This window comes from Heloderma suspectum, chromosome 6 (assembly GCF_057233095.1).
Source record: "Heloderma suspectum isolate Gila_16-S chromosome 6, 16-S_ref, whole genome shotgun sequence".
NCBI lineage: Eukaryota > Metazoa > Chordata > Lepidosauria > Squamata > Helodermatidae > Heloderma > Heloderma suspectum.
The window spans coordinates 41,307,137-41,321,345 of record NC_139463.1 but is presented as its reverse complement, the minus strand read 5'-3'; the positions used below and the strand labels follow the sequence as shown (position 1 = coordinate 41,321,345).

The 14,209-nt window shown below is 46.0% G+C and overlaps 1 protein-coding gene across 2 annotated transcripts in view; it reads right to left on the bottom strand.

Moving 5' to 3' along the window:
* Positions 1–1,632: 1,632 nt before the first annotated feature.
* Positions 1,633–14,209, bottom strand: part of TACC1 (transforming acidic coiled-coil containing protein 1) — an 80,691-nt gene continuing 68,114 nt past the window's right edge. For both annotated transcript variants that reach the window (XM_084804052.1, XM_084804051.1), the window contains exons 8-13: positions 13,599–13,675; positions 12,082–12,125; positions 10,600–10,760; positions 9,222–9,328; positions 7,183–7,303; positions 1,633–6,197 (exon numbers count right to left, since the gene is read on the bottom strand). In XM_084804052.1, coding sequence (XP_084660178.1) covers positions 6,129–6,197; positions 7,183–7,303; positions 9,222–9,328; positions 10,600–10,760; positions 12,082–12,125; positions 13,599–13,675 — 579 coding nt within the window. In that variant the 3' untranslated portion in view covers positions 1,633–6,128. The remainder of the gene's footprint in view (positions 6,198–7,182; positions 7,304–9,221; positions 9,329–10,599; positions 10,761–12,081; positions 12,126–13,598; positions 13,676–14,209) is intronic.

The window sequence follows — 14,209 nt, the reverse complement described above, 5'->3', positions numbered from 1 at the left end:
GCTTAAATAGAAATGCAATACAACTCACCGTAGCAGGGAAGACATCTCTGTGCTCGCTGCTCGGTCTGCTATCCGTGTGCTAAAGGTTGATAGGCAAGTTCAAGGGTCCTGCTGCTCTTCCTACTTGGGGTTCTTTATCTTTAAATAAGAGATGGACCAGACAGCTCTTCAAACGGAGGAAGCCTCCAAATAGAGGACTGTCCTCTGTATAGTAGGGCACATGGCCACCCTAAGAGTTATCACCTTGTGTAATGTAAGGTCACTGCAAACAAAATGGCTGTATGTTGTCTTTATTGTCACACAAACACTCGCTCCACAACGTAGCAGCTGAAATGGGTTCACAAAATGGCTGCTCCCTGTGGGAGCTGTGCCCCTTGAGGCAAGCTGCTGGTTGTATCAGAACTTGCCTTCACACAAATTTGGAGGATTTTCTGGCCTTTAAAGCCATTCATGGCCTTGGCTTCACATCTCTCAAGACGGCCTCCCCTTATATTACGGTTATATTAGGGCTTTTGGTTTAATTGGACAGCTTGTTGGACCTTTCTTGGCCACTGTCTTACCCTACATTTTATGGTATATAAAAGGAGGAGACGGCAGAGGATGAGATGGCTAGATAGCATCACCGATGCAATGAATATGAACTTGAGCACACTCTGGGAGAGCACGGAGGACAGGAAGGCCTGGCGTGCTATGGTCCATGGGGTCACGAAGAGTTGGACACGACTGAACAACAACAAAAGTTTAATCATTGTGGGAGCAGTCAAAAGGTGGCTAAGAAATGTTTTTAACTTAAAAAAGCAGCTTGGGTGGAATAGTTGATCCAACAAGTATTAACTCACTTTTAGGGCTGCAAGGAACAGTAAGAGATATACAGAAAACTAGATCCTCCATATTTGGGGGTATATGCTCTTTCAGAATGGAAACAGCAGCATAAACAGATCACAAACACACAATTGCTCACATCACTGGATTTGATTGAGAGAGGGGGGAACTCGTGGCCCTTCATATATTTTCGCCTCCTATTGTACCGCACCATTGGTTATGCTGGCCAGGGCTGCTGCGAGATACAGGCCAAAACATCTGGAGGACATTGCCCGCTCCTGCTTTATAGATACGAGTCCCTTTGGTGGAGAAGGAAGAATCTTTGTATTGGCTAATTCTGTCTATGGTTTGTTCCTTTGCCATGGTCCCTGGAACTAAATCAACAGCCAGCCAAAGGCTTCCTTACTTAAAATGTATAAGAAAGTGAATGATATATTCTGGCATATGGTTGCCAACTGTCAGAAATTTTACCCTCCTATTTGGTATTTTTGCTTCTGGTTCAGTAGCAGATATTTTGAGCTGGAATGGGGAGGGGAGGGGCATTGTAGGATTTTTTTTTTCCTTTGGACCTCAAACCTTGAGGACCTTAGGGTCCTCCCCCTGATCCACCTGCCCCTGGCTCTGCTCACCAACTAAGTATTGTTAAAATTCAAGCTTGGCAACTCTACTCTGGCAGGGTCCTGAAAAAGTGCTTTTAATGTCAACTGTTCTAAAGTAGTCGATGCACAGCAAATGTGACTACGTTTCTTAGCTTTCAGAAACAACACACACACAGAAAATAAAGATGGCCCCTAAAAGAAAAACCATACCCAAGTTGGAAACACATTTTTATTCAGGCAATGGAACATGGAAAAAATATATTAGTAATCATTATAATAATCTCATTTGTGCGAGTATAACTCTTACAAATATTTACCTGACATAGAAAAGGGAAATTATCATACATATCAAATGCGTGAAGGTGACAAGTTACTTAGAGCCACTGTACAAAGCTACCCCAGGCGCAGGGCATCTTAGCCTGGATGCCAGAGGACCTTTGCCAGATGGTAGAGAGGAACCAAATTAACAGTCAGGTTAACATTAACATTTCATGGGATGTTTGTTACAGACAAGAGCTCTCGGCAACTGTACACTGGCAGACAGTGATAACTGGGTCTATATAGGCAGGGCTCTTTTATGCAAAGGGGTTGTTTAGATTTCATTGCAGAAAGAGAAAGGCATGCTTGGAGCCAGAGATAAACAACCTCCCTTCCCGTTTTGGTCTGGAATTAAACTGGATCCTCTGGGTTATTTTACCAGGCATCAATCAGATATCAGGAAATAATGCAATGGGTCTGGATATTTTTTCTGGACCAGGGCCAAACCCTGATATGTCATCGAGGTGATGATAGCATTGACCCACATAAGTGTGCCAGACCTTGCTCTAACTGGGTTTACTCTGCAGCTTTTTCAATAGTATGACATTGTTCCCCCATAAGTGCTCCCCCAACACAGACTCCAGCATACACCATCAGAATCTATCCCCTGCCCTGCTCTGCCCCAGATTCTGAGTTCGAGGCACAGAGGGTGTTCTGTTCACCTTAACAGAATGGTAAGCCTATGAGCCACACATGGGAATTAGGCTGCCTGCATTTTCTGCAGCCACCAGAACTTACGTGGCAACAACCATCACAAGCAACTTGGGCAGCTCAGCAACAGGGGCAATGTAGTATGGGCAACGCAGTGTCAAACCCACTCCTGCTAGTGTGCACAATTGTACTAGAAATTGCACATCTGCTGCATAGACCCTGCACCTCCACTCAGGCTTAGAGCTGATCACATGGGGTGGCTGCACAATAAAACCAATCCGTGAGCAACCAAGTGCTTGTGCAGATACATCTGTACTCTGCTCTGCATAACATATTGCCTTTCCACATTGCATCAGGAGCAGCATTCATCTCTCAAATCCTCCCACAAACAGATGGGCAGAAGCTATAGCTCTATAGAGATGAGATGACAGGGAAAGAGCCTGTCTGGATAAGCATAGGTTCCCCTTCTGCTATACAGACCTGTATGAGGTGCAACAGTTCTACAGATTTAAATCACACACACCATCCACTATATAGAACTATAACCATTATATATACATTTTCTTAATATCTGCACAAACTATAATAACCATATTATAGTTAATAATGTCATTCCTTAGGAATCTTCTTTGCCCACATTTCAGTGGCATGCTTGAGAGGCACACAAAACAAGAGAAGCATTTGGCACAGTGCATGTTTGCACACATACACACACACACCACAGACAAAAGTGCAACTACTGGACACCCAGTGAATAATCTGAAGATGGTATCAAACTACAGAGCTCTGAAAGGGAGAAGTAGGGAAGTTCCTTGCAGACAGGCCGCATGTTTTTCTGTTTCCTCCCTCCTTTAGGATCAGAACGCTCAGTCCACATAACCTGCCAAAGTGACCAACATCTCACATGCAGGAATGTTATTTGACAGGAACTGGAAGCAGTTCTCACACAACTACAGCAGAACAGGACAGGACAGGACAGCTCCTTCCAAAATGTTTCTCTTCCATAGGTTCTGCTCATCTAGTTGTTACCAGAACCTCCTGCCTAAGTAAGGAACAGGGAAGTCAATGGGATTTCCTGGATCTAGTACCCACCTTCAGAACATAGGCAGGCAGGCTGATCCCACCTGCAGTAGCCCAGGCCACAATAAAATTCTTGCGCTAAGTCTGTCCCTCCACAACATCAAAAGGAGTAGATTATCCGACAGGCCTAGGCCCTTGCACTTCCAAGAATTTGCCATGCACATGTTCTGTTCGTGATGGAGCATGGAGGGGAGTCTCCCTTTACAATCGGTTTGGTTCACTGCCAGCCCACTTCCAGGTTTTGTGGAAGATTGCAGGTGAAGAGCCATGTCCTGTCCCTCACCCCACCCAAAGCTTTGGGCCAATGATGTTGGGTCCAAAATGTGACCAACTGTCTGTTGGCCTGGTATGAAACCCTGAGTGTAACAAGGGCTCTGTTGCACAGTAATCTGCTGGTAAAAAGCGAAAGGTGTGGGAAAGCAGAGTGCAATGGAGGCGTTTTGACTGAGGAATATACAATGACACAGTTGGGGGGGGGGGTGTTCCAGAGAAGCTTGCAAACTAAGCCCCTTCTGTGGAAAGGCCTGCTTTCTCACTTCAGAAGCAAAAGAGCTTGCATCGTTGATCTGATGAAGGGATGACACTCTCCACACACTACGCCCCCAGAAAATGCTTGGAGGCCATGGAGAGGCTGGGAAATGGAAACTCTGCCCCAGAATTCTGGAGCCCTTTGAAGATGTTGTCTGCACCTTTTCGGATGAATTTCCCCTAACCACGAGGACTAGAATCTTGTTTTGAAATGAAAAACAAACAACCCACGTGACAACCAAGGTTATCAGGAATCCAGATTCTAAGGAAGACTGCATGTGAAAATTAGTACAGGGAGAATAGCTGCAGATGAACCACGCTACAAATACCTAACACAAGGAGCATAGGCACGTGGCTTTGGAGCATCAATTTCACTCTGGCTGTTAGGAGGATTCAAAATATGCTGACAGCACCTGATCAAGACTAGCCTTGACTCTGCAGGGCAGGGAGAAATATCCATTGTACAAACAGGTTTTGTTTTTAAACACCAATACCTGAATACAGTCAGAGTATGCAAGAGCTCAATGGTACAAGAAAGGCCTAGAGACACCTTAAAACATCGACAATCCTTGAGGAATTTTCCTTGCTGGATTAATCAAAGTGCTTCAATGGTTCTTCAGTGGATCAACTAAAGGAGGAAATGCAAAGAGACTTTATGATGAATGCTGGAAGGCAAGAGTCTGGATGGAGCTGTTTTGTGGGCTGGCAGGTACATCTACAAGTCCTCCATCTCTTAACTTTATACAGCAACCACAGCATCTAATTCCCAGAGAAATCAGATATCAATTTAAGTTACCCATTTGTGTGTGTGTGTGTGCGGGGGAGATTTCTTTGTAATATGTTTTAGGTATGAAGTTATTCCAGGTTCTCTGGGAACTCAGGAAGGTCCTTTAGGATAGCAGAACTATGTACACAGAAGTTTGATTTCCATCCCCTTCAGCAAATTTCCAAAGAGGTAACAGCAGCATCTTGGATTGCATTAACAGGGAGAGGATTTTTCTTGCATATTTTTGAATGTCTTAACGGCTGCTCCTAATAACTTGGAAAGGCTCTGTGTTGAAGGTGCATTCTGGGAAAAATTGTGCTCTCTCTCTCTCTCTCTCGGGGGGGGGGGGTGCTGTTCTCATGCCATGGCATTAAAGTGCACTAAGTGAGAGACAAATTCTGGCAAGGTAGCCACATTAGTCTGTCACAGCCAACACAAAGGGCTTGGTGGCACCTTAAAAGGCGAACGTTTACGCCACAAGCTTTTGTGAAAAGTCTGTGTCACAATAAATAATTTGGCAACTACACGATTTATTGTGGCAGAGACTTTCTAGTCCACGAAAGCTTATGACATAATCAATCAATTGCACCTCAAGGTGTCACAAGACTGCTATTTGCATTAACAGAGAGACAGACGGGTACTTCCTTTCATTGTTGCCGATCACGGCTCACAAAGACCCAACTCTCTCAAGATCCGATCAACCTTAATCTGGATTCTACATGTGATCCACCCTTGGGGAACCAATCCGGGCATCACCCCGTGTCACAAAACAGTTGCATTTGCACTGGCCTCGTTTCTTGTGCCCTCAGATACAGTCTAGTCCATATTCCACATGGGCCTTTGCCATGCTGACTGCAGCCACAGGCAGTGGATCACCTGCTCAGTTAATGCCACAACTCCTACTGGTCCCTCCCTGCCACCAAACTGCAGTTCTTTGCAGCGATGCTCCTTTCTGCAGACGACTGTCCTCGAGGCACCAATCCAGCACCTAATGCGTGCTGGAGCCTCACCCTAGTTGCAGAGCAGAGTGGCTCTCCTCAGTGCATTCTAGCAAACAGGACTGCATCTCGAAAATACCCCCTGCTTATAGCAGTTGGGCTTATAAAGTCAGGACTGCCTGAGAACAGTGGACAGCAGAAATGTAGCCAGGGAGATCGCAACTAGAATAGAGCAGAGCACAGGGCCCCTGGGTCACTCCTCTTGCAGATGGTGGCTGCTTGATACAGAAGCTAGGGGCAAGTGCTTCTCTCTCTGCTGCAAGGGGGAGATTTTTTTCTGGAAAATAAGGCAAGGCGCTTGCTTGAAGATGCAGACAGACAACAGGAAGCAGCCAAGCATGGGTGCTCTGGACAACGGAGAGTGGATCAGTCCGTTTTTCCTAGCTTGGCAATCAGTTCATCACAGATCTTAGTCAGCTCTTCAATTTCCTGGTTCTGAAAAGGAAGAAAAAAAAGATGCAAGACATGAAGAGCTGGGAAGAAGCTGCTGTTAAATCTCCTTCAGCACATTGCTGCCACACAGGATATAATAGTATGGGGATATAAGAGCATGGTTTGGGCTGGTGAAAAAGTGGGTGGAATAAGCAGTAGCCATAGAACATTCCCATCAAAAAACAAGCATTAAAGGACAAAAGAAATGTGCAAGATCCAGTAGTGCTACAGACTCTTAGGTCGCAATCTTATCCATGGTTGGCCAGAAAAAAGTCCTACAACTTCTAGCATTCCCCAGTCAGCATGGCTGGCTGGGGCATGCTGGGAGTTGTAGGAATTTTTTCTGTCTAAACACACACAGAATTACGCCATAATCATTTAATATAAGTAATCCTTCTGCAATAATCTTTCTACATTTTTGACGTACAATAGGCTCTTGGTACTTAAGAAATTAAACAAAGTAGATTCACTGAATATTATTATTAACCATTAAAAAAGAATAAAAACAGCAGGATCAGGAGAAAACTGAAAAAATCAACGTAGATGCATTTTGCTGTCCAGGTTACGGGAATTATATAAGCTGGGGTTTGGTGTTAGTTTCTGGATTTTGTCCGGTATATCCAACAGTCCATTTTCACTATGAATGTAATAAGAGGCATACACTACATTCACTATTCCAACAAGATGATCCATGGTTCGGCCCCCCAAACAGGACACCAACTGGCACCATTGAGAGCCAATTCAAAAAGGTGACTGTATAGACTCAACGTGTTTGAAAATGCCTCCATGTCAAAAATCCCTGCTACCCACAAAAAGCCCTTGTTAAGAAAAAGGCTAAGCTAAAAACATGCAACTGCCTCCATGAGGACTATGCCATGTACCTCTCCCCTGAATGCTGTCAATCGTGAAGGTCAGAAAGCATCCTTTCTAGGACAAACAGCTCTTTTCCCCAACAGGAGTGGGCAGGAGGCATGGGAAGGTACTTTACCTTTTGCTGGAGAGCCCTCTCTAGAGAGTCCACCTTCATTTGTTCTTTCCGGAGCCCGGCATGGAGAGCTGCACTCTCAGCTTTTGCCTTGGTACGGACCTGAGCAATTTCTTCATTGGCTCTACAATGGGGTGAGAAACGAGCAAGCGAGAGAGACGGATGTCCAAAGCTTTATCTCCTAAATGTCACTAGAGTCGCTTTCCCCAACCTGATGCTCTTCAAATGTGTTGTACCACAACTCCCATCGTTCTCAGCCAACATGGCCACTGATGGGAGTTGCAATGCAACATATCTGGATGGTGAAAGCTGCCCTAGAGACTCACACCACTGTGCTTAGCCATACCGTAAGAAATACAGCTCCTTAGCCTTTGGCACGTCACTTGAAGGGGTTTTAACTGGTTGGTTGCTTTCTATTTCTTTTATAGTTGTGTTTTGAATTACGGTTCACAGGACCATCCTATGGCCCCTGGGAGGGCATCCCAGGGCCCATAGGATGGTGAAGATTCCCCCCACTGAGCCTTTTAGCTAGAACCATGTAAAGAGCGGGTAGTCTGATTGGATTGTGTTCCTAGGGTGCAATCCTATGGGGATGGCCGTAAGCCTCTGAACTGACAGGCATACGGCCACGCAATACAGAGAAGGAGGAGCGGGGGAGCCGATGTTCTCCTATGTGCTCCCCCCGCTCTGCATTTAGGTAGACGGGCCTTTTCGTCCATCCAGCTGGGGCTCTGTGGAACAGGAGGGAAGGAGACTGGGGAGGCCTGGGGATACATCATATGCCAGCCCTCCCAGTCCCCTCCCCTCCATGCCCATTTTCCCTCCTCTCTCAGGTCATTTTTGCAAGCTCAGAGAAGCAGCCAGCGCGGTTCTCTCTGCACCAGCTGTGTGTGCGTGGGGGGAGCTGGATTCCTGGCTCTGACCTTCGAGCACCGGCTCTGACTTCGGATCCAAGAATCCAAACTATCCCATGCCGCCCCACCCCTGACTCTGTCTAGGGGCCGCAGGATTACTCTCTCAATCAATCTGTTTCTATGTCCTAATTAAGTTTTTGTTTTTTATTTATTTATTTATAGTATTTCTATACCATCTTACTAGGCTAATCAAGGCAGTTCACAAAAGGTTCAAAAACTAAAAACTGCATTCACATAAAAACATGGTTAAAAAAATGAAAACACTAAAAACTGTAACAGTAATTTAAAAGGCAAAGTTACAAAGATGCATCTTGACCCCCTTCCTGAATCCAGAGAGAGTGGGGACAAGTTGCACCCCCAAAGCGGTGGCATTCCAGGATTTGTGAGCAACACAGGAGAGCACCCTTAATCTTTATTCATTTTTAATCTGTATTTTATTATTGTTAACCACCTTGAGCCCCATTTTTGGCAGAAAGATGGGATGCAAATTAAATAAATAAACAGAGAAAATGATCCCCAGCTTAGAGGTGTCAAATCAGTTGCAGGATTTACTACTGGCAATATAGCCCCTCCACTTTGGATATTATTCATGAGATGCTACAATCCTTTGATATGTTGCAATCATCATTAGTATGAAAATATCAGCTTATATTCGAAAATCTGGCTAGGAAAATGTCACTTAGCATGCAATCCTATGGATGTTTAGACAGAAAAAAGTACTATGATTCACAGCATGCCCCAGCCAGCATGGCTGGCTGGGGCATGCTGGGAGTTGTGGGTCTTTTTTCTGTCTAAACATCCATAGGATTGCACCTTTAAGCTGCTTTCACTCCCCATCCTATGGGCTTGTGTGCTTCCCACTCCCCTCTCTTCCTGCCATGCCTAGTCAATTGTTTAAAGAAACTTGAGTTGTTTTGCTGGCTTGTTGAACAAACTAGCCACAATTTTAAGCCACAACTCCTAGCTCACACATAACAACAAACTAGGAATCTGCTAAAGCAAAACTGAGTTCTGGCTTAGTCCTCCTCCGTGGGCTCCTTTCTGCTCATGCACATAGTGCTAAATTATGGTTTAGGGTTTCATGTGAAAGCTGCCATTCTCTCTTCCCCACGTGCTAAGGTTTCTTACTTGTCTAACTTCTCCTCAGCATGGATTTTCAAGGCCTGGTACCGCTGCTCCTCTTGTTTGACCCGATTGAGATAATCCTGAGCACACTTCTTCAACGCTTCTTCATTCTAGATGACAACAGTTGGCAGGTGGTGTGCATTTAATAATAAAAGACGCAAGTGTCTCAACTAGGGGGACATTAAGATGAGGGATGCTAGTGAAGTGCTCCGGAAAAGTACTTCAGGTGCTCCAAAGAAGACGCGAGCGTTACAAGCCCCTGAAGTCTCCAGCTCAGCTGGAAATCTGAGCAGGGGGGAAACTGCAGGCTCCCCCTATGCAATGTAATGGAGCGATGTTGCTGAATTACTTGGCACAAAAGGGAAACTTGAGAGGTTGCAGGTGGGGAAACTGAGGAAGGGAGGGAACCCACCTGCATGGAAGATCTGCAGAGAATGGGCTTCCCTCCTCTCCTCAGTTTTTGGTCCTGAAGCCTCTTAATCCTCCTAATTGCTATGCCATGGCACGACGTCGCTCCATTCCACTGAACAGAAGGAGAGAAGAGGCTGAGAGGGCAGTCATTTGTTTGAGCTTGGCTTGGAAAAATGATCGAAGACCTTCCTAAAAAAAAGGGGGGGGGAGATTTCAGAGCTGAGCGTATGCTGAACTGAGCGTAGGAGAGCTCCCCCTCTCTAAGATGGAGGCTTTGAAACAGTACAGAAGTGCATGTCACAGCCTATCTGTACAGAGGCATGGAAGTGTCCGTCTGGCACCGGCCGCCCTCTGCGCCTGGCACTGCACACCACAGGAGGTTATCAGCTGGGGAATCCACCCTTATCATCTCAACCAGCCTGCATCACCAGCCTTCCAAGGCCACGATACATGCGAAAAAAGAAGCGGGCCTCTTCCTCGCTCTTTTGCAAGATCCCGAACCCAGAAAATGACTCACTGCTCTTTACTGTTATTCTGGGGTATGAAAGCATGTGTATCATCCTAGGAAGAAATAGAACTGTGCCCCCCTCCCCTAGAAATACTGCTACCCAATGCCCTTTAACTGGAGATGCTGGGTATTGACCATGGGACCTTAGCCACTCAAACATGCTCTCTGCTCCAGAGCAATGTGCTCTTCCATTAAGTTGCAGCCCCACCCCAACGGAGGGTGGGGGGATGCACTTATGTAGTAGCAATGGAGAACGGTTTACTTTGTGTGTCTAATGGCCTACAGCCAAGGTGGAGAAGGTGGGCCCTCCAGATGGTGTAGGACTGAAGCTTCCATCAGCCCTGGCCAGCATAGCTATGGGAGTTGCAGTCCAAACACGTTGAGGGCCATGAGTTCCCCCAACCCTAGTCTACAGCAAAGGAACGCTAAGACAGGAAAAGCCTTTTAAAGCAGATAGGAGACCTTCTTAAAGCCTTCCAGGACCCCCTTCAGGTTCTCATATCTTCTGAAGAGGTCAGACAGGGACCTTTCCACTGAATTTAGGTCAGAGAGTGCCTGTTCCTTCTCCATCGTGAGCTGCTGGAGACTCTTCTGGGAAGCCATGTTTGTCCTCTGTTCATCCTCTGTGAATCCAAAGGCAAAAGGGGAACATTAAGCCTTGCCTGGAGCAGAGCACGCTGTAGCATATGTCCTCTGCGGCAACTAGGGGTTTCTCCTTGCTCAGCTTTGATTCCAAGATCTGAGAGCCCAGTGCTAAAAAGAGGTACACGAGGGCAACTCTTTAGGCACTGAGCACCGCCCAAGGATTAGTTCCGAGCTGCAAGCCGTGAAGAACCCTCGGTCTCTCCTCTTTCCCACTAGCTAGCCAACATTTTTTTAAAAATGTACTCCTAGTCAGGGACAGGGAACCTGTGGCCCTCTAGATGTTCCTGGACTACAATTCCCATAATTTCTGACCATTGGCTACATTGGCTGGAGCTTATGAGTGTTGACGTCCAACAACATCTAGAAGGCTGAGATTCTTTTTATACTGGAATGGCTAATGAGATGTTCAAGTGGTGGAGATAGATGGACCTTCTTCTTTGGTCTGGGAGGAACAGTTTGCCAAGTCTGTGAACATATTCTGTTGCAGAGGTGACAAAATATGTAGACTCATGTGTACTGTGCAATGAAAAAATTCTGCAAACCACACAAATTCCACAACTTTGCTAATTTCTCCTAACTTGCACAATTCATTCTGAAATCTTATTATTTTACTAAGCGCTAATACTTCAGCCAGCTAGGGGGAGGGGCAAAGAGCTATACAGGGCACTGAGTGCTGGTCCCGGACTACTGGAAATCTTCAGCAACCCATCTAGTTTCTAAGATTTCAGCAGGTATTCCTCACTTTCAACCTTATCCTCACAACCTTAAGGGCTAGAAATATGCTCTTTTTTCTTCTTCTTTTGTTTAAGGAAGTTGAATTTCCCAGGAACTCTAATGCTCCACATCTTAAACTTTGGAGGGGTGGGGGTGGGTTGAGATGCTTGCAGGGTATATACAGAGCCCTCCTCCAAGTTATATCAGTGCTGATGGAACAGGTTCCAGTTTGTCATTTGAAAAGTTAGAAAATATGCAGCTTGGATCACTTGCTTGAGCTGCTGGGAGGACTCTTAAAAATACACCTCTAAAAAAATTACTGAATTGGACAAGACCAAAAGGTCTGACCAAAAGCCATGAGGTTGGACCACCTACCATCCTTAGCACTGTTCCGCCTCTGGTCCATCTGTGTAATCCAGACCATGGCATAAAGTGCAAGCAGAGCAAACAGCTGCTGATGTATGTTTTCTGCACATTATGGTCTGGATTATACAAGCTTCCCGTAGATGGGAGGGCTGATGTGCAGGACAGTAGACTTGTTGGCTGTCTTATCGGTTGAACTTCTAGAACTTGGCAGCGGCTTACCTATCATCTGAGCAATGGTCTTCTCATATTCAGCCACAATCTTCCTAGAGAGAAAAGACAGAAAAAGCACACAACAGTCAGAACACTTATTTTTTCCTATGCTGGACGGGAACCACCAAATACCACTTATATCCCCAATTTTCTGGCGACTTCTTTTCAACCCCAATGACAGTTCAATGAAAATATCAACCCAGTGTGTGGCTGTTATGAAAAAGTCAAATCTATGTTGGGCATAATTAGGAAAGGAATTGAAAAGAAAACTGCCAATATCATACCGCCCTTATACAAATCTATGGTGCGACCCCACTTGGGAGTACTGTGTACAGTTCCAGTCACCACACCTCAAAAAGGATATTGTAGAGTTGGAAACGGGGCAGAAAAAGGCAACCAAAATGATCAAGGGGCTGGAGCAGCTCCCCTAGGAGGAAAGGTTACAACAGCTGGGATTGTTTAGCTTGGAGAAAAGGTGAGTAAGGGGAGACATGATAGAGGTGTACAAAATTATGCATGGTGTGGAGAAAGTGAATAGGGAGACATCCCCCCCACCACCTCTCATAATACTAGCACCTGGGTCACCCATAAAGCTGAATGGTGGAAGATTCAGGACAGATAAAAGGATGTACTTCTTTACTCAGCACATAAACGATGGAATTTGCTACCATAACATGGGGTGATGGCTACCAATTTGGATGGCTTCAAAAGGGGATTAGACAAATTCCTGGAGGAGAAGGCTATCAATGACCACTGTTGGCTATATGCTACCTCCAGTATCAGAGGCAGTAATCTTATGTACACCAGTTGCTGGGGAACATGGGTGGGAGGGTGCTGTTGCACTCATGTCCTGCTTGTGGGCTTCCCATAGGCAGCTGGTTGGCCACTGTGTGAACAGAATGCTGGACTAGACAGACCCTTGGTCTGATCCAGCAGGGCTTCTGATGTTCTTATGGTAGCAAGTAACTGGTTCCAAGTGATCCAGTTAGTTTGATGGCTTTGGGGGGATTCAAACCCGAGTCCCTGCAACCCAAGTATAACACACTGTACACCACAGCCAAACTCTTACATCAGCTTTCCCCAACCTGGTGCCCTCCAGATGTGTTGGACCATAACACCCATCATTCCCAGCCAGCATGGCCAATGGTCCAACACATCTGGAGGGCACCAGGTTGGGGAAAGCTGTCTTACACTCTGCCCACTGTCCTACACTGAATCCTGGTCCACCCTGCACTTCCTCCAGCAGGCCCTGGGTGAAAGAGGAGGAGGTAAAGCTTCTCCCGAATCTAACAGGCTCATCCAATAAACTAATACAGAATGGGAGAAGAGGGAAAGAAAAGAGCATCACCCCATTTCAACAGCCACTAATGGGGACACACGCACATGTGGCTAGGAAGATTTCAAAGCAGACATGGGGAGGAGCCAATTCCAGTGGCCCCACAATTCTGCAGCTGAGCTTTTGCAAACGGCTGGAGGATGTTCCCTGGGAATTCTAAAGCATCGCCCCAGGTACTGTTGCCGTTTACCTCATTTCCAAAACCTCTTGCCGGCTTCCTTCGTATTTTCGCTTCCATTCATTTGCTTCAATCTCTTTTGAGATGATCTAGAAGGCATGGAAACACACCATAGCTTTTAGCTTCCCGTGTCACACCTGTAAAACTAACGCAGGATGCTTTCGGGAAGTGCCTCTTTCAAAACGAGAAACTAGCTGTGTTGAGTGGCAGGCAGATTTAGGTTGGCCAGATGCAAACGCAGAGACTCTGCCTGGAACTTTAAATCAGGACAGTTGAAACTATCAGTCTGAGGGCCGAATTCTGCTTCTGAGAAGGTTTCAGGGGCCACATGCTAGCGGTGGGCAGGGCCGAAGGCAAAAGGGTGTGTCCAAGAACAGCAGCATATTTTAGCTTAAGGGCACAATCCTATGCAAGTTTAGACAGGCAAAAGTCATACAACTCCCAGCATTCCCCAGCCAGATTGTGCCCTAAAGGTCTTACTGCCACTAACTAAGCCTTAAGAGAGGCACTTCAACCTTTTAGAATGGGAAAACCATGCAAAAGCCAGGGAATCAATGAATGATCAGTGATCAGGGAAATGGAGAAGGGGACTTGGTCCTCTGAGGAACCCTGGAGGGCTGTAC